Source organism: Pezoporus occidentalis, unplaced genomic scaffold, assembly GCF_034315485.1.
Source record: "Pezoporus occidentalis ecotype Australia unplaced genomic scaffold, CSIRO_AGI_Poc_V1 ctg119, whole genome shotgun sequence".
NCBI classification, from domain to species: Eukaryota; Metazoa; Chordata; class Aves; order Psittaciformes; family Psittacidae; genus Pezoporus; species Pezoporus occidentalis.
In genome coordinates, this window is record NW_026912983.1 from 337740 (window position 1) to 362927 (window position 25188).

The 25188-nt window shown below is 46.9% G+C and overlaps 1 protein-coding gene across 9 annotated transcripts in view; it reads right to left on the minus strand.

Moving 5' to 3' along the window:
• SAMD11 (sterile alpha motif domain containing 11) overlaps positions 1 to 25188 on the minus strand; it is a 158788-nt gene that overhangs the window by 112894 nt on the left and 20706 nt on the right. For 6 of the 9 annotated variants that reach the window (XM_062603969.1, XM_062603911.1, XM_062603929.1 and 3 more), the window contains exons 6-7: positions 21327 to 21455; positions 17843 to 17940 (exon numbers count right to left, since the gene is read on the minus strand). In XM_062603969.1, the coding sequence (XP_062459953.1) occupies positions 17843 to 17940; positions 21327 to 21396 (168 nt within the window). In that variant the 5' untranslated portion in view covers positions 21397 to 21455. Of the gene's footprint in view, positions 1 to 17842; positions 17941 to 21326; positions 21456 to 23463; positions 23610 to 25188 lie in introns of those variants that run through there. The other 3 variants (XM_062603920.1, XM_062603959.1, XM_062603956.1) reach the window with 3 other exon arrangements.

The following is a 25188-nucleotide window of genomic DNA, read 5'->3' on the forward strand; positions in this document are numbered from 1 at the left end:
CTAGGAAAAACTCCCTGTATCAGAGGATGGTGAAATGATGGTCACGTTGTATTAATCTAAAGCTTGGCTGCATCCCAACATTTGTATATCACTCTTTGCTATTCCGCTTCCCCAACATCCTGCCTGCCTTCCCGCCTACAATCACAGTAACAGAAAGACAAACTGGAAAACAGACTGTGGAAGAGCCTGGGTCTGGCTTGAATCTATTGCTGGGTTAAACCAATACAACATCAGTGACCACACCATTAGATGTGCCAGCCTAATGTCAAACAGTGCCATAAAAGAATAAGCCCTGGGTCTCTCCCTTAATTCACAAGCACATACAAACACAGGTGCACAAACCAAGAACTTTTTTAGGTTAGGCAGCTTACGTTAACTAATCCTTTGGAAGGAATGTGTCAGAAGAGTCTAAAGTAATCAAGGTGTGACTGCTTTTAATAAATGCTAGAAAGATCAAATTAAAGACTAGGTAGAACCTGTCTTAACCAATTTAGGAGATGCTGAAGTGCACACTACTCACAGCTTTCAAACACAGAGTTAACGTGCCCTAAGGTCTTTAAATCACTGCCCATCTCTGCAGACAGGTTTTGGATTGCTCCAGCTCTCCTTTGCAGAAATTGATGTAGGGCAGTCAATGCCCCAGTAATGATGGGATTAGCATACATCGCCTCTCCACTAGTGTATCTGCGCCCCACTAGAGCTGTGCCAGTTCCACCAGGAATGCTTCTTAACAGTTATTGTTACAGCAGTGTAGAACTTGATGTATAGGTATGCCCTAGTCAGGGCTGTCTCTAGTGCAGGTTCAGGTATGACTGCAGCAAGTGTTCATCTGTCGTAGCTAAATGTTACTAACTTAACACTGGCCCTCCAAGAAGACATGACACAGGAGCTCCGTCAGCATGGACCTGTGTTTCTGTAGGCAATTCTCACTGAAGCTTGTGCTGCTGTGCTTCCTCTGCAATGGCTTCATGGACCATCTACATCAACCAGTACAGGAAGATGGTCCTAACTTCAGAACCATCACATGGTCTCTTCGACATGTACACTGTGTTTGAGCAAAACATGCCTACAGTCACAGGCAGAGTCTCCAGTGAACTCAGGGAGACAATCACAAACAACTCTGTACTCACTCCTCACTCGGGCCTCCATCATTATGATGGGTCAGGACCACATGAACCCACATGTTTGGGTTTACTTTTCTTTCCTATCTTACATTCCTAGAAGAAGAGTCTCATTCAAGTCAATTTGTTGCCATGAGTCCGCTGCAACGAGAGCGCTTTAATCTAACAAAAACTCAGATAAAAGAAGAGAATAACAAAACTAAAGGGAACTTCTAAAAATAAGTAAGTAAACAGGCACTGGAATCTTCTCATGGTGCTTTGAGGTCCTTGGAAGCAAAGCAACTTTGCTGCTCCTTCCCTTGTGCTGCTACGTGCTTGCGGACAAGAGAAGTTGCAAGTGGTTAGCACTGAGTTTTATTTGTCTGTCAGACTTCCAGATTTGAACTCTTCTCCATGTGGAGTCAGGCATTCCAGCTTCTCTTCCTGCCTGTTCTGCTTCCCTATGTGAGTGCAGCAATTCACCTGGGGCTCCAAACTCAGGTTCTTCACTCATAAAACAGGGAGAAGACATCTCTGTAAAGCAGTGTTGGGAAGCACAACTCTTCACGTGAGCACACTCTCCGTCGTTTCTGTCTCTCACTGCAGATTCCTACAGCTCTGTCTTCCTCAAGTTCAGTAACTCAATCACTGAGCAAACCAGATAACTGTGACCCGTAACACACCGCAAGTGGCAACTGCAGAAATGTCAGAGCAAGCAGTTTACAAGTCATTTTGAAGCCCAAAATTGCTCATCTAAACTCTTTAGCAAATCCTTACCAATAACTGTCTTGTTCACAGCAGGGGAGAAGGATTTTGCTTGTCACACATCTTCCTTGCCTCAGCCAAAACTAATGTGCAGCCAGACATGGCACAAACCATTTTCACCCACTCCTCACACTCAAAAGGCACCCATGGAAATAGATACACTGTCAGCACACACTTGAAATACTCTGTGCGCTGCCGCCAAGTGTAAAGTTTTGCACCAAGAGGGAAGATAAAAAGGCATTTTCATCATTGTGCTGCCTGCAAAAGTTCCTCCTTTCATCTGCTGAATTCGCCATAAGTGTGGGTAAAATGATGGGAACAGCTACAGCCCTGTAGCAGTTTACACACACAGTAGTAGTGAGAGCCTGGCACCGTTGTTAGACACAGACACACAGGCATGTGCATGAAGAAAATAGCTTCTGGATAAACAAGAGAGCTAATTTCAGTCCATTTTGTGCCCTGAGAAAGACAGGAAGAGCTAAAATATCAAACCTGGGGTTCTGTGCGTATCAACTGGTGAGAGATGTGCTGCTGAAAGAGTAGTTTATGGGAGCAGACATCAGGATTCTGGTCCTATGGTAACTCACATCTGCCCCTCAGCAGACTGACAGATGTGCCAACAGCTGGAGGGGCAAAACCTGGGCTCCAACACACATGTCATTTCTGACTACCCAGGAAAGCCCTAGGAGGAAGTTGGGGCTGATTATTGAGGATGAACAGTAGAGGAAAAAGATCTAAGTTCCTGTCTTCCCTTTAAAGTACCTCAAGCATGCAGACGTTCCTCACACGTGCTTTGCACCCAGAAACAGTGTTGGCATTAGCAGTAAACCACTGCATATAGGTTAAAACTGACCCTAACATAGTCTAATCCATTGTAAATATCCAGAAGATACTCCCATCTATTACACCCAACTGTTTGTTGCTTTCCTTCCATTTTTAAGGAGTCTGTCTCTGTGGTATTGTCTCTGATCACAATTACAGCAGAACACTGATTCGGATGCACATGGGAACATCACAGGAAACAAATACCAAATTGCCTTGACAAAGTAACCAAATGCATTTATAGGGCTGGTATTGCTTTTAATTAGCCTTAATTCCCAAAGAATTATTACTTGCTCCAGAAAGAGAAAGTCTTTATGGATCCATAAATTACTGAGTGCAAGACTCTCTCCCCCCCTCTCCTACTAGTACCTGAGAGAGCAGATGCAGCATAACTCACCAGGGAATTTGCTGCATTTGACTGCATGGATGCTCATTGTTCCAATATAGTTGGGATTTTCATTATAGCTACAAAGATTGCATCAGTTCTCACTGAGTGAATATGGAAATCAAGGCCCAGTCTGGAGGAACCTTCAGACTACCACAGACACGTGGTGCTTCTTAATCTGTGTGTTTGCACACATACACTGGCCATATACACCTAAGGTTTTATACTTTATTCTCATCAGATTTGCAGTTTGCTTCTTGAAATACAATAACGCAAACCAAGACATTCAGTTCTCTCTATAAAATGACTGTGGCCCTACAAGTATCACCCTTGAGAAGGCCATGGTGCAAACCCAAGCAAGTAGGATCAACAGGAGCATACGTGCCTGGGTGAACACAGCTTCTGCTTCCATCTGGAGCTCTGAGCCTTCATGCTAAGTGTGTGTGACTGGGTGTTTTAATTTGCAGGGAGATCCTCAAGAGGTTGTGAGAGGGAGTAGCTGGCACTTCCTATGTATCTGTGTCACTACGGTATCTAGGCACTGGTATTTTAGATTATAGCTGATTATGGAAAACATTTCCTCAGCAAACTGCTGGCCCTTTAGTAACACTACCGCCTTTTGTGGCATTCCAAGAGCACTGGGAAATTTACCATTAAGATTACAGAGCCATTTCCTGCTGCATAACTCTGAGAGAGGTACTTTTCTGATTTTATTTGTATTCCTCAACTAGGGAAAAGCATTATTATTTGGAATAATAATAGACGTCATACTGTTAAACCAACAGTACTTTAACTACACTGTAGTTACTACCAGTAACTGGTTTGCCAAGCAAAGAGATCTCTCTCATTGTGCCAGTATGGTGCCACAGGAGGGATTCTTGTGGAAACACTGAAGAAACCTGCAGTGCAATGAGAGTCTGTGATCAGAGCTGCTGTGAGACAAGGTGTTTGGGGAGTGGGTTTGTCTCCTCATGGAATAGACAGGACAAATCCTCCCCAGCAGATTTCAGCTAATACCTTCATCTGTGGGCCATTAATGAGCATCTTAGAATCACAGAATCATAGAATAGTTAGGGTTGGAAAGAACCTTAAGATCATCCAGTTCCAACCCCCTGCCATGGGCAGGGACACCTCACACTAAACCATCTCACCCCAAGGCTTTGTCCAGCCTGGCCTTGAACACAGCAAGGGATGGAGCATTCACAACCTCACTGGGCAACCCATTCCAGTGCCTCAGCACCCTCACAGGAAAGAATTTCCTCCTTATATCCAATCTAAACTTCCCCTGCTTAAGTTTTAACCCATCACCCCTTGTCCTGTCACTACAGTCCCTAATGAAGAGTCCCTCCCCAGCATCCCTATAGGCCCCTTCAGATACTGGAAGGCTGCTCTGAGGTCTCCACACAGCCTTCTCTTCTCCAGGCTGAACAGCCCCAACTTTCTCAGCCTGTCTTCATACGGGAGGTGCTCCAGTCCCTGATCATCCTCATGGCCCTTCTCTGGACTTGTTCCAACAGTTCCATGTCCTTTTTATGTTGAGGACACCAGAACTGCACACAATGCTCCAGGTGAGGTCTCACAAGAGAAAATACATCTTTACATCCCGACTTGGTTTGCTTTGGTTGGGTGCACTGTTCAGGAGGAGATGCAGCTGCCACAATCAGGCTTTCAACATGGTATTTGCAGTGACAAATGCAAAATTCCCTTTCCATTGATGTTCTCGGAGCTGGCTTCAGACTTGCTGCTGCACTAAATGCCACTAAATCAGTAAATCCATTTATTGGAATAGTCATAGAGAACTGCAGCAATGAGACACAAACTTAATCCAATTCAAACCTCTTCGAAGCAGGAGGAAATAAACATTCATCTCCGTTCTCCAGGAAACTCGAGTAGAAAAGGGCGGAACCTTAAGGATGGAGATGATAAAGAAAAGGCCATTCAGGAGGCAACACAAATAAACCTTAGCAATAACTCAACAGGGACAAGAAGGGGAATGATGTCCCAAGCACTTCTTTAGCAAAGCCCTGGAAATTCCTCTGGGATTGTCCAAGGAAACGGCTTTCCATCAGCTCCCTATTCGCTCAGCAGTAACATCTGGAACCCCCATCCAATTAGAAGACGAAATGCAGGAGGATCAAAGAGAGCTTCCCAACTCCCATGAGAACAAGCTGGAGCATGGGATAATTAGCACTTTGCCTCTGCTAACCACCTCTCACTCGTCAGCATTTCTCCCTGGCCTCCCCACCTGCCTCTGCAGTCCCCTTTGCCTCCAGAGAACTAACCTCCCCATAACAACAGTTGTCCTGACACATCCTAGAAGTTCATAGCGGGCTCTTCTCTCCCCATTAACCAGAGGCAAAGCCTTTGGGATCGTATTTTCACTGCTTTGGGGTAGGGGCGAGGGCAACAGATGGGGGGTGAGGAAAGAAGAAGCAGGGTTCAGCAGCCCTGGGGATCCTGGTGCAGCTACAGGCAAGCAGGAAACACCAGGAGAAAAATACAGCTAAATGATAACAAAATGAGATTTTCTTTGCTTCTTGTATTTCTTGCTTCCAGGAAGTTCCAGTTGGGATGAGAGAGGTGTAATTCACTGGGAGAGAGAAACATTTGCTCACTGGTTCCCACTTCTTTTTCACGGCACATAGCACAGAAGTTTCAAGCCTCAAAGGCACCTCAACAATAGTGAGGAGTCAAGCTGATAGCAACAGGATTGAATTGTGAGTTGCCCTTGCAAAGGGGATGTGTGTGCATCACATGTGGGGACCCTCGAGCTGCAACACTGGACTGGGTCTAAGCGCCTGCTCTTTTCCAGAAGAACAGCAGTCAGCAATTCCCCTCCAGCCAAGGGGCAGACTGGTACAGAAGGGGAATCTTATGCTGGAATCCCACAATCAGGAGATCCTTTTCCCCATATCCCATGGCAACTCCCAACAGGACAGGAGCACTTCCTTCTGACAAGTCAATCCACAAATGAGGCCTTTCCCTGTTGCTGCGCTGTTCCTGTCCCATCACTTTCGGCAGTCACAATCCTAGAGATGAACTCCATGGAGGACTTTTGCCACTCTGCTGGCAAGGGAAGCAAACTGATGGGGCACCCAACAGATCTGCATGTGAAGAAGCAAACAAGCTGAAATAAGGGTGAACTGCTAATGAAGATCTGGAAAGCACTGGGAGGTTAAAGGTACCCCAGGAACAGAACTCAGCCAGAAACACCAGGTAAGGTCAGCCTAGGGATTGCATGTGATTTTATCATAAAAATCCAACTTTACATACAGTGACTCCAAGAAAATGTAATAAATGTAGATCACGGAGCAGTGATGTCAGCGCTGGAGTAGTTCTGCATCAAAATCTATACTGGGTGGTTGCCAGAATGACACAGCCCTGACCCCATCCTCCAGTTCAGGCCGCTTAGGCTCATGCAGAGGAGCACACACATGCACCAGAGCTCTTCACTTGCCATCCCAGGCAAATCTCAACTCCCCTCTACCATCTGACCTGCATGTACAGCTGAGTGCTGAGGTGAGCTACAGCCCCATCCTTGTGCAACCCACCTCCCAGAGCAGCTCTGCCCCATGGACCACAGTGCTTGTATGAGCTTGCTCTTACCACAGGCTGCAAAGTCTGCAAATCCAAATCTTTCCCCTTGCTTGACAGAAACTGAGCTCCTAAGAAGGGAATGAGCTTGTTCAGGGTACTGGAGTTTCAGGTAACTGATGGACAACTGCAGAGGCTGGGATGCTCTGTTGTACCGGGGATGATGCTCTGTTGTACCTGGGACGCTCTGTTGTACCTGGGATGATGCTCTGTTGTACCTGGGATGCTCTGTTGTACCTGGGATGCTCTGTTGTACCTGGGATGATGCTCTGTTGTACCTGGGATGATGCTCTGTTGTACCTGGGATGCTCTGGTGTACCTGGGACACTCTGTTATACCTGGGATGCTCTATTGTACCTAGGACGCTCTGTTGTACCTGGGACGCTCTGCTGTACCACTGTCTCTAGCTCCACCAAACCACGATTAGAAATACATTAGATTCCCTTTCCCCTAACTCAGCTCCAGCCTGCTGTGTAACAACCAGCCTTCTCCCAACCCTCAGAAAAGCCTTTTCCCTGCTGTTTCTCCCTGGCCAAGCAGCAAACCCTCAGACACGGCTGCCCGGGGCAGGCGAGCACCCCCGAGAGGAAGAGGCGCCGGTGCCGTGAGCACCAGCGGGCTGAGCCCGCAGCCGACCCCGTGCTCCGCCGGGCCGAGGAGCGCTCCCGGCCGGCCCGTCGCTGGTCGGGAACCCCCCGGCGGGGCCCCCTCCGCCGCCGCGGGTTGCTGGCAGCAGCCCCGGAGCCGCAGCGCTGCCGCCGGGGAGAGAGGTAATAAATAACCCGGGGAGCGAGGCGCGGAGCCCGGCGGGCGGCGCAGACTCTGACCTGACAAATACCCACTGGAAAATCATCACCTCCCGCCCCCGGGAGCCTGGAGCCAGCCCCAGCCCGGCCCCAGCCGGGGGGGGCTGCGCAAACACTGGGGCTCGCAGGAGCCAGGCGGGACCGCTGCCTGCCCCGTCCAGCCGCACCGAGCCAGCACCCCAAACCCAGGGAGAGCGAGAGGCAAAGGTCTATGGATGGACGGATAGATTAGATGATTAGATAGATAGATAGATAGATAGATAGATAGATAGATAGATAGATAGATAGATAGATAGATAGATAGATAGATAGATAGATAATAGATGCTTTATTTTCCACTCTATGCAATAAAGTGTGATTCTAAAGAATATAACAGGGAGCACAGCTTGAATTCCAATTGGTGGGAAGCCTGTTGTTAACCATCAGGGAACTATTTATTCTCTAGCCTTACTGATGCTCCTTGGTCAATAATGATAAGGGGGGGGCAGAGGAGAAGAAGTTGCAGCCATTATAAGGAAGCAATCACATTACTGAGGAGCAGCAGCAACAGCCCCCTCAGAATCTATGATTCCCTGAGGTCATGTCTGGTGTGCTCAGCCCACTGGCCACTGGCAGGATTTGCCCTGCATCATTAACCCACCAAACAGGGGTCTTTTGCTTGCCAGGAATGACTGATTTCTCCAGCCTGATGGCAATCATCATTCGGGAGCAGAGCAGTGCTCTCCTGCTGCTGAACCATCCCCAGTGATACTTAATAAGTAAGAGCTGGGTGGCTGACCAGCTCCTTAGGAAAAGGGAGAAGAAAATGTGTATTTATTGTGTTAAGTAGTCACTGCTCCCTAATTCTAACACTTCCTCCTGCACACAGACATGTAGCATACATGTATGCTTGCCCTAAGCCCTGATCAACCCCCAACACTCACTGTTTGCCTCGCTCTTACCTCTCAGAACCAGGAATATGTTGCATGAGGTGGTGTACAGAGGACAAGTGATGGTCCCTGTCCCAAGCAGTTGGCCGGTGCACTCCAAGACTCTGCTATTTCTTGTGTTACTGGATGCCAAGTGAGTTTTGCCAGTGTTTCAGGCAGGATCAGTCACACCAGGCCAGCTTTAGAAACTTCTGGCATCCAAACTGGATGGCAGATCAAAAAAACCCGAACACAGTGCAGAAACCTACGCTCAGAGTTCCCTTGCTGTACCACAGGGGAGCTGCTTGGATTTGAAGGGTTTGATTAACTCCTCCTTTACTCCTCTCCCTGGCCTCATTCCATCACAAGGGCTACACACAGGCCTGAATAACCAGCAGAGATTATTGATGCCATGTTACAAGCACAGAATTCCAGACTGGTTTGTGTTGGAAGAGACCTTAAAGCCCATCCAGTTCCAATCCTCATAGGCAGGGACAGACCTAGAAGCACAGTAGGAGTGAGGAGCAGAACAGGGGACCATGGGGAGTGCAGCTGTGGCTTCAGGGGGCAGAGCCTGCCTAGAGTACAACAGAGAAAGCAAACAGGGGGTGTGCCAGGAGAATCACAGCCACCACAAAGGAATCAGCAACGTTTCTTTAAGTAAAGGACATGGGTTTCTTATTGCTATGGTCTTGCATCTCCCCCCTTTCTGCTCTGTTACCTGCTGCAGCCTTGACTGGTATTTCCAGAGGAGTTCAAGGACTGGCCTGGCTTCAAATTTTAATGAGGATGAGCCAGGATGGCCTTGGCCATAAAAAATTGAAGTTTCTCCATTTCAAAATACACAGCTTTTGCTCAGAGAAGACAAAAGGTCTGAGGGAGTGGGAACCGCATGTGCCTGAGCTCCCCAGATACCGAGTTCTGAACGTCTCGTTCCGAGACAGCTCCGGTCTCCTTTCCATTCCTTTGAAGATTCTGCCTTTAGCCTGCAGAGCAGGTTCCTTCTGTCAGTTTTCTGGTTTGGGGAGCTAAGGAATTCTGTTACCAAACAGAAAAAGCTTCCAGGGTTCTGGAGACTTGGCGCTTCCCTTCTTCAGGTCTTCCAACAAAGCAACACAACTGACAACGCAAGGCATCTGTCTGCTCAAAAGCAAGTGACAGGCAAAGGTTCCTTCAGGTGAACACAAATACTCCCAGTTATTCACTTGATCATTGGTGTTTACACACACCTACCCAAGGGACCGCTGCCTCTGACCATGTTCTGAGCTGGGGAAGTGTCCCTAGGTTGTCACTACTTTTCAGGGTAGCACTGAGTGGAGTTGTTACGAAGTTCCTCCCAACCAGAGCAAGGATCAGCGGGCTTTAAGGGCAATCATTAAATGAATCTCTTTCAATAGCAAGATGAAGATCTAGAAGAATAAGCAGGAGAAAGGAGGGACATTGTTCCTTGCTGCCAGCAACAAGACTCCTATTGACGCTGCTGGCAGTCATTCACACGCAGCAGCAAAGGACCATAAGCCAGGATAAAAGCTTGATTTGCAGACTTGGTACAACTAAAACCTTTCACAGAAGCCAAGAAATGGGGTTCATTCTAGCTCAGAAGAACGCTGGAGTGGCTTTCAGGGACAAAAGCCAAGTTCTTTCCCCTGTACAGGGATGTCTGTCTTTTTGCTCAGTGTGATGCCTTCTCTAAGCTCTCCTGGGGGTAGGGGTATAAATCATCATAACGCCATGGCACGGCATATAAATCATAATAAAAAATAATGATATGTAATAAGGATGAATAATATGAAGAGAACAGCATTTAAGAGAGAGCCTGCATACACACACACACCCACACACACACACACACCCCAGTGTACAAATACAGATAGAAAAGGTGGTTGCTACTGCTCTGTGAACATTTTTGTTCTCAGTGGCTATGTGCTGTCAGCACACTGACCCCAGCCTCCTTTCACCACCTTCTTTTCCTACTCTCCCTGCCCTGCTGCACATGGGAGGGCAGTGAATAAAACATGTGCAGGTATTACACTGCTCAGGGGGTCAAGAACTGACATTACAGTGGGAGTCTGAACACCCAGCTCCTGCAGCTCCTGTGCCTGGCTGGGTACAAAGCTTCCCTCTGCTCTGGCTTGCATTTTATCACCTGAACACACCAAGGAGCTGGTATTACGCTAACCACAACACACAACTGTCCCCTTCCACTGATGCTGCCAAACAATAGGGTAACTCTGTCTACACTCCACACTACAGGGATCCTAACCTGCTGGAGGGCTGCTTGGCTCTTTAGGGAAGATTGGTTCCCTGAAGGCTGGAATTTTCTGTTACTTCACCCCTTCTGAGCAGTTGTAATAAAGGGAACTCAAAAGGCTGCCACCTGGATAGCTCTAAATACCCAACTTCATGCTGCTGAGGAAAGAGAACTGGAGAAGAGAAGCACAAAAGGCAAAAGACCTCAAGGAACACACAGCTGTAGCAAGAAAACCGATGTCCACAGGATGCTTTGTTCTTCATGTGAACCCAATATGTAAGAGAGACAAAAAGACAGGTCCATGAGTACAAACAAGGGTGGATGAACAGGTAGACACAAGGAGAGAGGTGCTGGGAGGTGAGGGAGTTCAGATGTAGGTGGGAGCCTCCTCTAAAGCACTAAAGCTGAAAGTGTCAAAGAAAGAGGTTCCTGATTTTACCTCGTTATTTTGTGGGACCTTTAAGCTGCACTGGGGAGAGGGTGTGCTGATGGATCCACCACCAATGACTTACACATCTGGGAGGGTTCTTCTCTCCCCGGTTTTCATCTGGCTGCACACAAGTAACAAAGCAAGCTGTCCCCTCAGACAAGGGGAGGCCCTTTGCCCCCACACCCTGCCCAGCCTCTGGCACTCCCCAGAACCACTGGTCACCTCTGCATGTTGCTATGTCATTTTTCAACTGCATCTGAAACCACAGGTGGGTAGAACTGGTTTGGTCAAAGTCTGTAATTACAACAGTGTGAATGAGCCTTGTGAAAACTGGGAGAAACCCAACACAAAGGAGAAGCTGGGAAACCAGGCCCTCCACTCTAAGACATCCAAACACAGTGCTCTAACCCACAGGCCATCTGTTGAACACTACCCTGAGAAGCAGATAAAGCCAGCACCACGAGGGGCTTTCCACCTGGAAAACAGCTCTACATGCTTATCTCCAACTGCAAATTCTGAATCGGAACCTGGACAAAAGGAATACCAATTTTAATATGGATTTAGTGTAAGTGAGAAAGCCTAGACTGGTAAGGCTAGACAACCTTGGGCCTCTTCTGCATTCCAAAGGCAGGGGAGCACAATGGCAAACTTACCCCCACTGCTGTCCTGCTGTCAGGGCATCACCACTCATCACACACACCTTCACCTCTCTAGTGAGGCAGATGATAGAAGTGGAAGGAGAGTATGAAACAGAATCATAGAATGGTCTGGGTTGGAAGGCACCTTAAAGCTCATCCAGTTCCAACCCCCTGCCACAGGCAGGGACCCCTTCCACTAGAGCAGCTTGCTCCAACCCCTGTGTCCAACCTGGCCTTGAACACTGCCAGGGATGGGGCAGCCGCAGCCACAGCCTCTCTGGGCACTCTGGTCCAGCGCCTCAGCACCCTCACAGGGAAGAGCTTCCCAAGATCTAATCTAAACCTACCTCTGCCAAAACTGCTTAATCTATTACCTGTAGATTAGCCTAAAAGTGGGGTTTTATGTGTTTGGGACGACCGATTCTGCACAAGAGCTTGACCAGAAAGCCCAGGTTGCTGGCACAGCTGATAAGCCAAAGGAAGCAGTGTGGATGGGTTTGTATAACTTCACAGAGCTGACTAAACTGGGGCTACTGATCAAGATACATCCCAAATTATTTGATGTCTGAATTATCCAGGTCCATTTCAGGTATGATGAAGCAGATTTCCTAGTCACTGAATATCACCAACAGAAGCAGCACAAAGGAAGGATTGCTTACCTGGTTAAATGTGTACTTAAAATGCTGACAACCCACACTGAGACCCAAGAAAATAATCCATTTATCACTGTTATTAACAATAATAGAAATACACCCAGCTTTAACAGCATGCAGGGTTTGATGCATTCCCCAAATATAGGGATTTAGTAGTTTAAAGCCTGTGTATTTGTTTCTCTCTCCCCATCCTGCCCCCCCAACCATGCTGAATTTTTAATGCACACTGTTTCTAATGCCTGCCGTTTTTCTTGTAAAGGCTTTTGTGACATAACTTCCTATTGCTGCATCCTTTTGTTGCTGCCATTCCCCAGCCTTGTTAGAGCCTCCACTCTCCTAATGAAGCTCGGCTCCTGCCAGGATAATAAAAGGAAATAGATCCAGAGCTGAAGCGAGGCAGTGCGAGGTGTGTGCATGTGTGTGTGTCTGATGAGAAACAAGGGTGACACAAAGTAAGTGCAATAACAGCCTCTTCTCCAGGGATTCCCAAGGCTGGCCCCAAGTTCTGCCGCTTCTATATAGAGCTCTCAGTGTGTGTGTGTGCATGGATGTATACACATACATACAGTTTGTATGGATCTGTAGCACATGTAGTTTGTATGGATTCTGGATGCAGACTGACAATGTGGAAGGGCACAGTTGCAAGAGGTGTCCTGCAGATGCCAGAAGGAGGGAACATTCTGCCAAATTCAAGGAATAGGACTTCAAGTAATCCAGTGACTTCCTACTCTCTGTATGTTGGAGGTGTCCCTGTAGCGTTTCACGGTAACAAGCTGCTGATTAAACCTGTGCAGTCACTTTCAAACCACTGCCTCTCTTTTCTTCTCCCCCCCCATCCATCCTTCATGGGTGTCTAAGAGATGAGAAGGTACTTTTCTCCTGTTGTCATTCAGAAGAACAAACAGAACTATTTCACAGCCCCGGAGATGACACAGATCTCTGCTATCCTGTGGAACACCCCCTCCACCTTCTCAGCACTGAGCTTCCAAAAGCACAGTGTGTTAGTGGCATGTACACACTGGCATCCCTTGAGCAGTAAGAGCTGCTGCAAAAAGCATCCTGTAGCGTGGAAAAAGCTCTATCAACTCTTTAATGCCTTCCAGCCTTAGGAACAGCCTCTTGGGCTCTTCTGGGGCAATTCATGGTCTCACTAGAAGATAGGGAACAGAATCAAACCAATCCTCTTTTCTCTTCTGTCCACTAAGAATAAAAACCTTCATGCTTCTGTAACTTCCCTCAGGTTTCTACCTATTTCTACAGGTCCTTGACAACCAAACCTCACAAATTCAGTGTGATGGAGGTGGTCAGTGACTGCACTTGTATCACAGGCTGATAAAGAAGAGAGAACTCAAATAAGGCTCCTGGGGACAAAGAAGAAGGAAGTGACAGAGTCAGGGAAAGAAAGACCTGAGGTGTGTGACATCCAGGTCTTCATCTTTCTGCTATACAACGTCTGTGCTCAATGTTAATGCATGCTGAAGGCTATGCAACATCTCTGTGGCTAATGTCACTCATCAGAAGGAACCTCCAAACTACACTGAGCAGCTCAGTCACTCTGGGTCAGTGTTCATTAGCCCAGGCCTGTAAGATACCTAAAAGAAAAGATTTTACAAAGGCAATTAAAATAAAAGACCAACTGCCATTGGAGTTTATGCTGCATTCCATATTCCTGCCTGGTGCAGAAGGCCAGCATTGTTAGTCTTCTGTTTCCACAGTGGTGCTTCAAACAGATGCTTTCCAGTGTTGAAAGCACTGAATGTGGATACTCTGCCTGCTGCTGTAAGATGCAGAGAGCCAACTGTCCCCCCAGAGGTACTGGGAAGCATGCTGACATATTTCAGCTGAAAACTCCAGGTTTTTAGCCCAACAGGCACCGGGATGCAGCCATAGTTAGCACAGGAAAACAACTAGGTGTGGGGTACTGCAGCAAGAACAGAACTCACACAAACAGCAGAGCAGATTCAGCACACAGGATCCTGCCTCTCCTTTCAGAAATGCTTTAGACACTTTGCAGCACAAGCCTTATTTAGACTATCTACAGCAACAGTGAGGATGGGGGCTGGCTCTTGGTCCCTCCCTCCCCATGAAATAGAGCCCATAGTGAAGAGCAGGAATGGGTAAACCATAGCTACTCTATAGGTTCAAAAGTTGCTTGCTATTAATCAGAGATTTTGAATGTCCAAGCAATGCACATCCATGCATCCTGAGCCCAAGCACATGTACAGAGTACTAGTCCTCTTGGATGCTTTGGAAAACCAGATACATGCAGCAATATTACCTTAGGTACTAGTTTATTTGCATACTGCAACAGGCACAAATTGGATTTGGTCTCTAGTTGAAATAACAATGCATGGAAGAGTCTCCTTTGACTTGTTTCCAGTGGGATATCCAGCTTTTAAGCATTTCAGACACATTAACATGGGGAGCACCTCTACGTATTTATAGCTTCCAACTCCTAAAGTATTTACAGCTATCTACAGCTCTACTCAGTTGTCTGCAGCAGTGCCACGTACTTTAGAACTCAAGAAAACTCCATTCATTTCTTCCTATCAGACCAATTCTAACATTCAAACCCCAGAGTCACCATGTCAAGGCTTGGCTGACACCAACTCTACACTGCAAAGCTTAACTGCGATTTCAGATGGGAATTAATCTAGTCACCTCTTGTTCCCTAATGGATTTTGATCTACTTCTCCACAGCGGGACGATTTCTGGCATGGGAAGTGATGTCTGTTTCTAAGAAGGCCATAATTATGAAGCCTACAGGGAACTGTAGGTCAAGACAGAGACGCAATGACATAGCTCTTACCAGACCAGAAAAACAGGAATGATGAGGAGCGCTGACACACTGCAGGAACAATGGCACATCAGTAAGGAATAGACTTGCAGCAAGCAAGATCTGGCTCTGTTTGGTCCTTCTCAAGCTGTATTTTCATTGCTATGGAAAACATCCAGCTAATAACACATCACCCAAACCCAGGAGCAACTGTTCTCAAACATGGCAAGACTGTAGAATCCTTCTGAGTAACAGAAATAGTCACATGTAAGTACGGACTCAGCTCATCCTCTCCTGACTTTGAAGAGGAACCTTAAAGACTTTGGAAAATGGGAGACCTCAAGAAGATATGAAAATCGTGTCCAAAGCCTACACCTCCTCTCTGTAACACAACTGCACGTTTCCCTCTTTCTGGACACCATCTAACATCCAGTAAAATAACAGTAAATAGTAAATAGACAGTAAATCACAGCAACAACTGCCCATCACATTACACACCACAAGGTGCAAATGTGAGTGTGCACTTGAAAAGCTTTTCTGACATGAAAGGCCTACTGAGACCTCTTCCAAAGCAAACCCAATATGTCTGTCCCAAGGCAAGACGTGATCAAGAAGAGAGAGAGTCAGGAACGTCACAATGACACGAAGACAAAACCATTGGTTTCACACAGACAGACTCCTGGGTGGCAATAATGAAGCCAAGAAAAGAATGGGTCTTTCATGGATCACACAAGGGGAATATGCTACACAACCAATGGTTCTGAAAGGAAGATGATATTTTTCCCTTTGGCTGTCCTGACCAGACAATGGGACCAGCAGTGTGAGGATCTCAGACAGACAATGGACACAGCAGACAGAGGCACTGTCTGCAGAGCAATGACTGAACTGGAGAGAATCCACAGCAATTATTCCTTTTGGAGGGGGGAATTTTTTGTTGTTTATTTTAACTCCATCAGGAGGGTAAAACCCAACCCTGATGACCCCCCCCCAAGTGATGCTAAAGGACACCCAGCAGGTTCACAGCCACTCGTAACCCATCCCAGCATCCACGATTTTAATGCTTAGGAGGTGCAGGCTGTGCTGTATTAATATGCAAAGTGTGCCTGCCTTCCCAATTAAATGGAAAATGCTATGATTAAAGGCAGTCAGAAGATATTAGATGGATAGTGCTGAACTACGGGCTTTATTTCCTACACACAGGAGCCCCACAGGAGTGCTGATGGAGTACATGCTGGGGAGATTACCAAAGGCAAAACAGAGCTGGGAAAGGAAAAATGCTTCAATACGTAAAAGGGAGAGAAAATGAGGAAGCTGTTTACAGGAGGACTGAATTAACACAGTCCCTCATCCTGGTCTCTCAGACACAGGCCCTCTGAGCCACACATATCTGGAGGGAAACCAAGCACCACAGCTCACAGAAGCTAAATTCTGGCACATCATTTGGAGGGAAGAAGGCCTCAGAAGCAGAGTGAATCACAGCGTAAGGCCCAAAGAGCTCTACAATTCATAGCTGCACAGCCCTGAGGCAAAGCTCAGAGGGGACGGCCTTTTCCTATGCCCCCTCCTTCCTTGTTAGCATCGGCATGTTGTCCTCTACCACCTATCTGGGATGGGAGAAGAAAACCCAGTACAGCATGCTGGGTAATTTACAGTTCAACCCATGAAGATGAGAAGATAGAACAGGAAACATTAATAACTGACTGTAGAGTTCCCTCTGTCTTACTGCGAAGGGCTTGCTCTAAATCACCCCATGTGGCTTTAACCCTCCCAGCTCCGCTCTGCATCTCAGTCCTAGGCCATGGAGCCAGTTCCCCCCGCTAACTCTTCCTTCCTGCTGCACCCATCACTGCTGCACTCCCTGCCCGTGTTTCATGACTTGCATTTAATTAAAAGAGATGGCAAAGTCAGGTATATTTATGGGGACTTCTAATCCCCACACCTGCAGTTGCTATGGGTTTCCTTCCAGAGTTTGCTCTTTCTTCCCTACCCCCACCACGTAACAGGCACCAGAATAAAGTCTAATAAATTCTGCTGTGTAATTGGCTGTATATTTTAGGGGTCCATCTATCCCAGTGCTGTGAAAACAGAGGCCTTCAAAAAATTACAGAAAACCCTGGGGGAGAGAGACCAAAGTGCTTTATTTCCTCCACTGACTGCTGCTAAATTGTTAGAGGTACGAGGCTGGAGTGCTGAGTGGAATAAAGCCAGAGCCAGGGGCAGCTCCCATGTCACAGGGCAGTGCCTGAAGGAAAGCAGCTGCCACAAGTTGCACCTCTGTCCAAAAGCAGAGCTCACTGTCCTACTTTGCCTGTCTGAGGGCAAGAGAACCACCATAGGGGCTAACCAGAGAGCACTGCAGGCCTGCCCAGTGTGCAGTTCAAATGAGGTGCGTATATTAATGCAATAACTCTTCAGGTTCTAGTGCTGCTCTCACCTGCTAGCACTCCAAAGACACTGAAAAGCCCATGATGCTCTTTAAATGAGCCACTTCCACCACAGACTCTCCTAGGAAGGCTGGGGAAAAGTCTCCAGGTTTTGAGGAATTACAGAACTTCAGCTGCTCTTTGTCTTTAGGAGGGATTATTTTCAGCAGCAAAGTACCCCCAGGTGAAGCCACACAGAGGAAAGGATGCAAATTACTTCCAGACTGCCAGCTTAGCTCCAATATGGGTTGGCAGAACCACGTGTAATGATGATGCACATTACTGACTTACCCTCTGAAGTGCAGAGCTGGTCATAACAGGTAGGATGCAAAGTACACTGGAGTGAGTGGTGTTTGAGGAAGCCTGTGCTGCTGTCTGCCAGAGCCCTGCTGGGGATAAAGAGAAAACAGTGGTTCAGCACACTGCAGAGTGTGGAATAGAATCATGCAATGGTTTGGATTGAAGGGACCTTAAAACTCATCCAGTTCCAACCCCTGCCACAGGCAGGGACACCTTCCACTAAAGCAGCCTGCTCCAAGCCCCTGTGTCCAACCTGGCCTTGAACACTGCCAGGGATGGGGCAGCCACAGCTTCTCTGGGCACCCTGTGCCAGCGCCTCAGCACCCTCACAGGGAAGAGCTTCTGCCTAAGAGCTCAGCTCAGTCTCCCCTCGGGCAGGTTAAAACAGACTGACAAATACAAGTGAGGAGTGTTAAAAAGGTGACACAGATGTAAATGAAACCACCACCACATGAACATTATGTGCTGTACTTGAAGAGCTCGACTCCAAATACTAGAAATACTGCTAGCAGGACTCCTCTACAATGACCACTCTTAAATGGTCAGCACTAAGCAGGATTTACTGGTTGTAGTCTTTCTTCATACAAGGAATCCCTTCTGCAGGAATACCCACACCTGGTATCAGCAGAGCAAGGTCTCCTCATATCCAAATTCCCACTGACCCATAGAAATTTCAAATCCACTATTCACTGCTCAATCCAGATACAACATCACAAAACAGGAGGGAGGGAGAAAACACATTTCCTCTGGGTTGTTCATTTAAGTAAAAGAAGAAATGAGAAAAGAGGAAGAAATTCCATGAAGTTGGCACACATGTGCCTGCCCCGAAACCACACAGAATTATGGCCAAACCTGGATGCCTGAATACCACTCCATGGTGTTCGCAGAAGCTAACACCCCTTCATTCACCATCTTCCCACATTCTATGCCCAGTGTTAATGGTACTTAAACCTCACTTGATTTTTTTCCCTTCTCTCCTCTATGAATTTGACGCTGGGTTTCCTATTTCCCTCCATTTTACGAAGGAAAGCTGACTGTACCTGCACTGATGACTACAAACCCCACCTCACAGGAGACAGTTTTATTCTGGTGATCGGAGGGCTGCCAGCCCAATTTATGAGTGGACATAAGATCTCCAAATAGCAATTTATGTGGTGTAGTATAATGCCAGGTCAATGAGATTAGAAGTATGTTCATGAGAGCTGGAAGGCAATTGGAGTTTCGTGCTTCTGTGCTGATTGGGCATTCAGTCTAAGGAAACCTGTGTTAATAACACACTTGCAGGCCCTGGGAACAAGCTGCACATTATTCATTATTGCAGCCTGCCTTCACCAACACCCCCTCACCATAAAAAGAGAGGAAGAGAGGGGGAAAAGCAGCTCTCCCCCTCCTCCCTATTCAGACGAAGCCATCAGGGAGGTAGTGCCATTGATAATGAATGGGCTGAATTAACAACAGAAACACTTTGCTTCCTTATCATATGGTTCACATAATCAAAATGGGACGGGGGAATGACAGGGGAGAAGAAAGGTCTGAGCCTCACATATGGGTCTCCCCCACCAACTGGAAAATATATGGACTAAACACAGCCCAGCAGCTTCTAGTCACATACAGAGTAATCCCCTCGCCTTTAAGGAACCCTGTTTATTGAAGAAACAACACCCTACAAAGCTTAAACACCATGCTTAAAGGAGTCTTAGCCAGGTCACACAGGCTTGGGTAGGTCACTGGAATCAGAGCAAACCTCAGTGATTGGTAGACATGGGCCTTGGAGCTGCACTGGATCTAGGGCCAAAAAGAACACAGGCTGGCCTTCAGAACAGGGCTGGGTTGGCCCACAGGTTGGATGCAGCAAGTCCTGCAAACTTAAGTTCAAATTCAAGTACCTACCAGGGCTGGAACCCAGACCAAGGTTTAGGTTCAGTACCTATCATGGTAACTTTCAAGTGAAGCTCAGAGCTTGAGCCGAAGTTACGTGTGGGCTCAAAAGCTGTTTGCTTCTATCATTTTAATTCATGCTGTGTCTCCCTGCAAATAACTCCTAGTTCAAGCCCAAATCAAACTCCTCATCTTGCTTTGGCATCACACCCAAACTCCCAACTACTCCTACCTAACACAGGAATACTGCCACCCTTCAGATAACACAAAGCACCATATAAACAGAGAACCTCCAACAAATCCAAAAGTCATCATCTTTCCTGTTTAAGATATTTCATTCTTCATCAATGCTTCTTTTCCTCATCACTGTAATAAAGATTTTAATTGAAGAAACATCACAGGATGTAATCATTTGGTGGTAGGGAAAACGTTCCCTGCTTTGTGTCCATATGAACTCTAAAATAACTGAACATCTTGTACTCCTTTCCCCATGCAAGTACAAGGCCCAAATTCACTGTGCCCTGATTTAAGAAAGGCTGAGAATCTATAGTTCCAGTATACCTCAGTAATTGCTGCAGGTGCCCAGCACTGAATATTAAGCACAACTACTGAAAACAATAGGGCAGAAGCATCTGGAATTCAACACCAGCAGCCCTGAGGACAAAGGAAGGATGTGAAGGAAGGAGCCTGGAATGGGACAGGGGCAAGAAGAGATGCCAGGGACCTGGTATTTTTCTGCGCATTTCCATCAGGAAAGGTTCACAATGTTGCCCTTGGGACTATTCCAACCCCTATGCAATGAAATCCCAACTCAGAGATCCCTGTGCACCCACAGAGCCATTACTGCTGAAGGGGCCAGAAACTGTTGAGTAAACCCATCTCCGATAGGCAGGGAGATACCAGGATGTTCCTGGTTCATTGCTGTTTAATCTGCTGTGTTGGCAGGCAGGGCACAGGGCCAGGAAAAGTTCCCACTGCCTCGGCTCCAGGGGTGGACTGGCCTCAGAATGTAGACAAATAAAAGCAGAAACGCAAAGCGCCAGCAGCACCAATCTGATTACAGAGTCATTTATTTTCTGGTCGTTAATAATTTGTGCAATAAAAGATTGCGTGCCTTTCTGAGTTAGTAGGAGTTATTGGCACCAATTCCCCTCCACACTGGTGTGAGTCTGTGCTTGGAACATAAATTATTAGTTTCTTATCGCACTCCTCCTCATTTTTCATGCTGCCACAGCTCGATCGCCAGAAGCCAACCCCTCGCTCTCGCTCTCATTTTATGCTGGGTGAGAAAGGCAGCAGAGATGGCTATTCCATCTTTAATCCCACAAACTCACTTTTGCACTGCTTCTCCCCCAGTTTTCCTCCCCATCTTCATGCTGACTGGTGTGAGCACTGAGTTGTGTGTGTCCCCCAGTATCTGAGGAGTCAGGCAGGTATTCCTGCCATTCTGAACCTCCTAATGAAAGCCCTGTTCTTTGACACCACTCAGAGTGAGGAAGTGACAGGCTCCCACCATCCTGCCAGCCCCTGCTGGGTATCTATTTGGAATAGTAGCATGTATCTCAGTGGGAGGATAAAAGGAGACTGGAATTCTTACCCTCCTTGCAAGAGTGGGAGGAAGGTGCTGGCACAGAGTCAGGCTGTACACGAGGTGGTTGGATCTCCATTACAGGTTAAGAGGTTTGAGTCTTGGATGTAGCTGAGGAAATGCTCAGGCTTTCTCTTCCTACAGCATTAAGCGAGGGAATGATAGAACACCTCAACGTTCCTCCGTAAAATGGATTATTTACTCATGCTTCCAAAGTATGTGAAATTCAGTTACACTAAGCATTAGATCTCATTTAAAGGATATCAAAGCATCCTTCTTGTTTCTCTGACACACGGCGCTGAAATGCTCTTTAGCAATGTTGATTGCTTTGTTAAATACAGCAGCCACACATAAACCACACTAAAACTCTTCGACCTTTCCATATGCTGGCCTCATGATCTTCCCCATTCAACATGTCTCTTTCAATTGTGTCCCAGGAACGTCTGCACCAACATCTGCTGAAGTTCAAAAGAAACACTGACACATTCAGGCGACAGAGCATGTCTGGCAACTGCAAACATACTTGCTAAGGGCTGTGCAAACCATAAGCATTTACATATAAGTGAAGTCAGGAGGTGAAGGAGTAGCTTTGCTTTCACTGAAACAAAACTACTCACCAGCTGAGAGTGCTTTTCTAAGCAGCACCCCTTCACTGCAGTCTTTAGATTCACATTCTCCTACTCTCTCCTTACACACTCCACTGGCAACTCTAGTCACAGCCTCTGGTTACAGCCAAAGCCCACTGCTCTCCCTCCCCAGTTCCTGAACTGCTGAATTCCTGCTGCATAAACCAGGTTGGGAAAGGCAAAAATGACTGTGAGTAAAGGAAATGTCTCTCTTACAAAGGGTGTACATGCCACAAGCTCCTCTGGAGCCACAGGCTGGAGATCACAATGTGTTTTATTCAGCTTTACAGAATCCTTTCTCCTGCCAGTATGGCAAAGCACAAGCTGCCCTACAGAGGCAGGATGTTGTCCATCAATAACAGAATGATGTGGCGTGCCCAGGGCACCCCTGTGTACGTATGTATGTTACAAGAAACACATACTCCTCCATTGCAAGAAGATTTATAACAGGAGTCTTGGGCAGGCACAGCACACATATAAGGGTGTATTGTCAGTTCAAGAGTGATGGATGGCTCAGTGCTGGGCATGCCTCTGGTGATTATACTGCACTAGTGAGTCACCCATCATTTCCAAATGATGCTTATGTCTACAGGGTAACAGCCAACACATCCACGGTTCACAATACGTTCCAAATGACCACCCTGAATCCTTATCATCTGCTGAAGGAGCGTCACTAGGGCTGCTTCACTGGGTTAATTTCTGTCTGAACCAAAGAGCAGTCTTCTCCCCCCAGCACAGCTAAAACCTCACCAGCCACCAGCACGTAAGAGAGCTGCAGCACACCATCCCCACCATGTGTAGCAGGAAGCCCATGTGCTGCAGAACATCCCCCCAGGCTGCTATCAAGCTGAAGCATTGCTCCACAAACCCCCAGCCCACCTACCCCATCTCAGTGTGTACCTCTGTGAGATAACTCCCTGCTTTCCCTATAGGAAAAGAGGCTGTTGAAAATGTTAGCACAGGAGGGAGTGGAGCTGCAGTCATGTCACAGCTGTAATAGGTATATTTAAACCTAAAAATGAATGAAATCAGAATAGTTGCATGATCATTTAACAGATCTGTCCTTGAAAAGAAATGCAAAGCCAGGAACACCAGCATCACAGAACTCCTTCAGAGCAGAGATTTATAGATCACAGCAGCAACCTCTCAGGTCTGTCACAAATTTACACTAATGGACAGCAAAAAGAATCCTTACATTAACAAAAGCAGTGATTCTGCGCCCTGCATGTGCTGCTCCTGGTTACTGGATACAAATCCTGGGCTTTTCCCTGATTTTCCCACTCCCAGATTTACATATCCCATGCTGTCTCCATCACAATCATAGTCGCGCTCAGTTTGCACTCTCCAGTTTAAAGCTGCAGACTAAAATAGACAAAACATCTAGTCCCTTTGCAAATCAAGCATCAGCATAGGACTGGAAGCAGATACTGAAAATAAGTGAGTAAGCAGAAGGTTACCTGACTGCAGAAAGACCCAGAAGGAAGAATGAAATAGAGCCACCAAATCGACTGAGAGGGTACCCGAAATCAGGGCTTCTGATTCACAGCATTCAGAAGAAAGGCCGACTGTCCCTCAGGATCTAAGCATCCGAACTCCTGGGAAATTTATTTTGAACTCATGGCACAGGCAAGTTTCCATCCTTGGAGAGAAAAACACTGAAAAACTCCCACTGATCAGAAATCTCAGGCCTTCACCAGGCCCCCAGATTGTCTCACATTAGAAGACAGTTCTCAGGGCTCCAACACGCACATCTTCCTGAGATTAAACAGTTTTAAGGTATTCATCACTCCTTTTCCCACTTCTCAAGAGAATACCCTTTATCTCAGCCCATTCCAGATTTGTTTTGCTGCCATCACCACCTGCCAAGGCCATGCTTTCTGTAGAACAAGCTGGCAGCACGCCACAGGCAGCACTTGTCAAAACACCATCTCCATGCTGCCTCTTGGAGGACCCACACCTGCAACATCTCAGTACCCTCCCCAATTCCTTCCTTACATCCCTCACAGACAGCTGGCCAAACACTGATGCAAGAGCTGGAACCAAGCTGCAGAAGTGCTTAAAACCTCTGGTGAAGCAATGGCAAGACACTGAGGAGAGGTTACAACAGAACTTGTCCAGCAAAGTGTCTGGGGATTTAAAAGCAGCAGACACATACCTCAAGAACTACCTAACATCCCACGCAGAACTGGACTTCAGTGTCCAGTTAAAGGTTAAAAGCAGGCTGACAGTTCTGCAGCTGAGCAGCCGTGTTGCAAACCCTTCTCAAAGTAGTCCCTGGAAATCCGGTCTGCATCCTTTGCTCAAAGCTTGCCAGCTTAATCTGAATAACAACACAGAAATGGGCCCTAGAAGGCTAAATGCTATTGAAGTAAGGCCAGCCAGGAAGATAAATTGAGCGGCACGCGTGGCTGAGGCCTTTTAAAAGAAACACTGCACTTCCTATTTCCACATCTTGAAATCTCAACCCTGGCACGAGTTCCTCACTCTCACTCTTCCCAAGAGATCAGCACTTCAAGCAGACATCTGTCTCTGCATCCCTTTCTCTTCCCTACAGCCAGCAAGCCACTGGTTGAATTCATGGCACTTCTTTGCACAGCAACAGCAACCATCATCTGAAGTTCATGAAACACTTGGCAAACAGTCCTTTCTCAGCTTTCCAGTAGTACTGTGGGGAGCCACGGAAGCATCAAACATGGGCAAATATTAGCATGAGTTCTGATGGGCATGGCAGTAATGTCCAAGCCTTCCCATGCTTTCGGAGCTGTGCCCCAAAGCACCAAGAACCTCATCACAACAATCTGCCGTTCAATATTCTTGACTGTTGCAGTACACAGATGGATTTCTACATCAATTTCTTCTACTTATTCTCCTTTTGGTTTTACTTCAGTTCAAGCTGATGAACGTTTGCTGCCTTACAGTTCTGTGTACAAAGATGCAGAGAAACCAACTTATTACCTCAACTTGCCTGTGGAATAAGGCAGGCACAGAGCAAGCATTTGGCATTTCAGAAGCAGGAGACAGGAGCAGCAGACAACTCTGCTGGCAGACAGCTCCACAATGACCAGACTGTTCTAAAATGGACTGTGCACATTATACCTACTAAGCATAAAGTAATTAATTCATTTTGTTATATACAATATCAGTTCTAGAAAGGGAATTGTTCTCCCCCCATTTCTCCCACCCTTCCCAGTGTGAGCTTTCCACATATCTCCTGAAAAATCTGCCACTGTGCACTGCACAGGCTG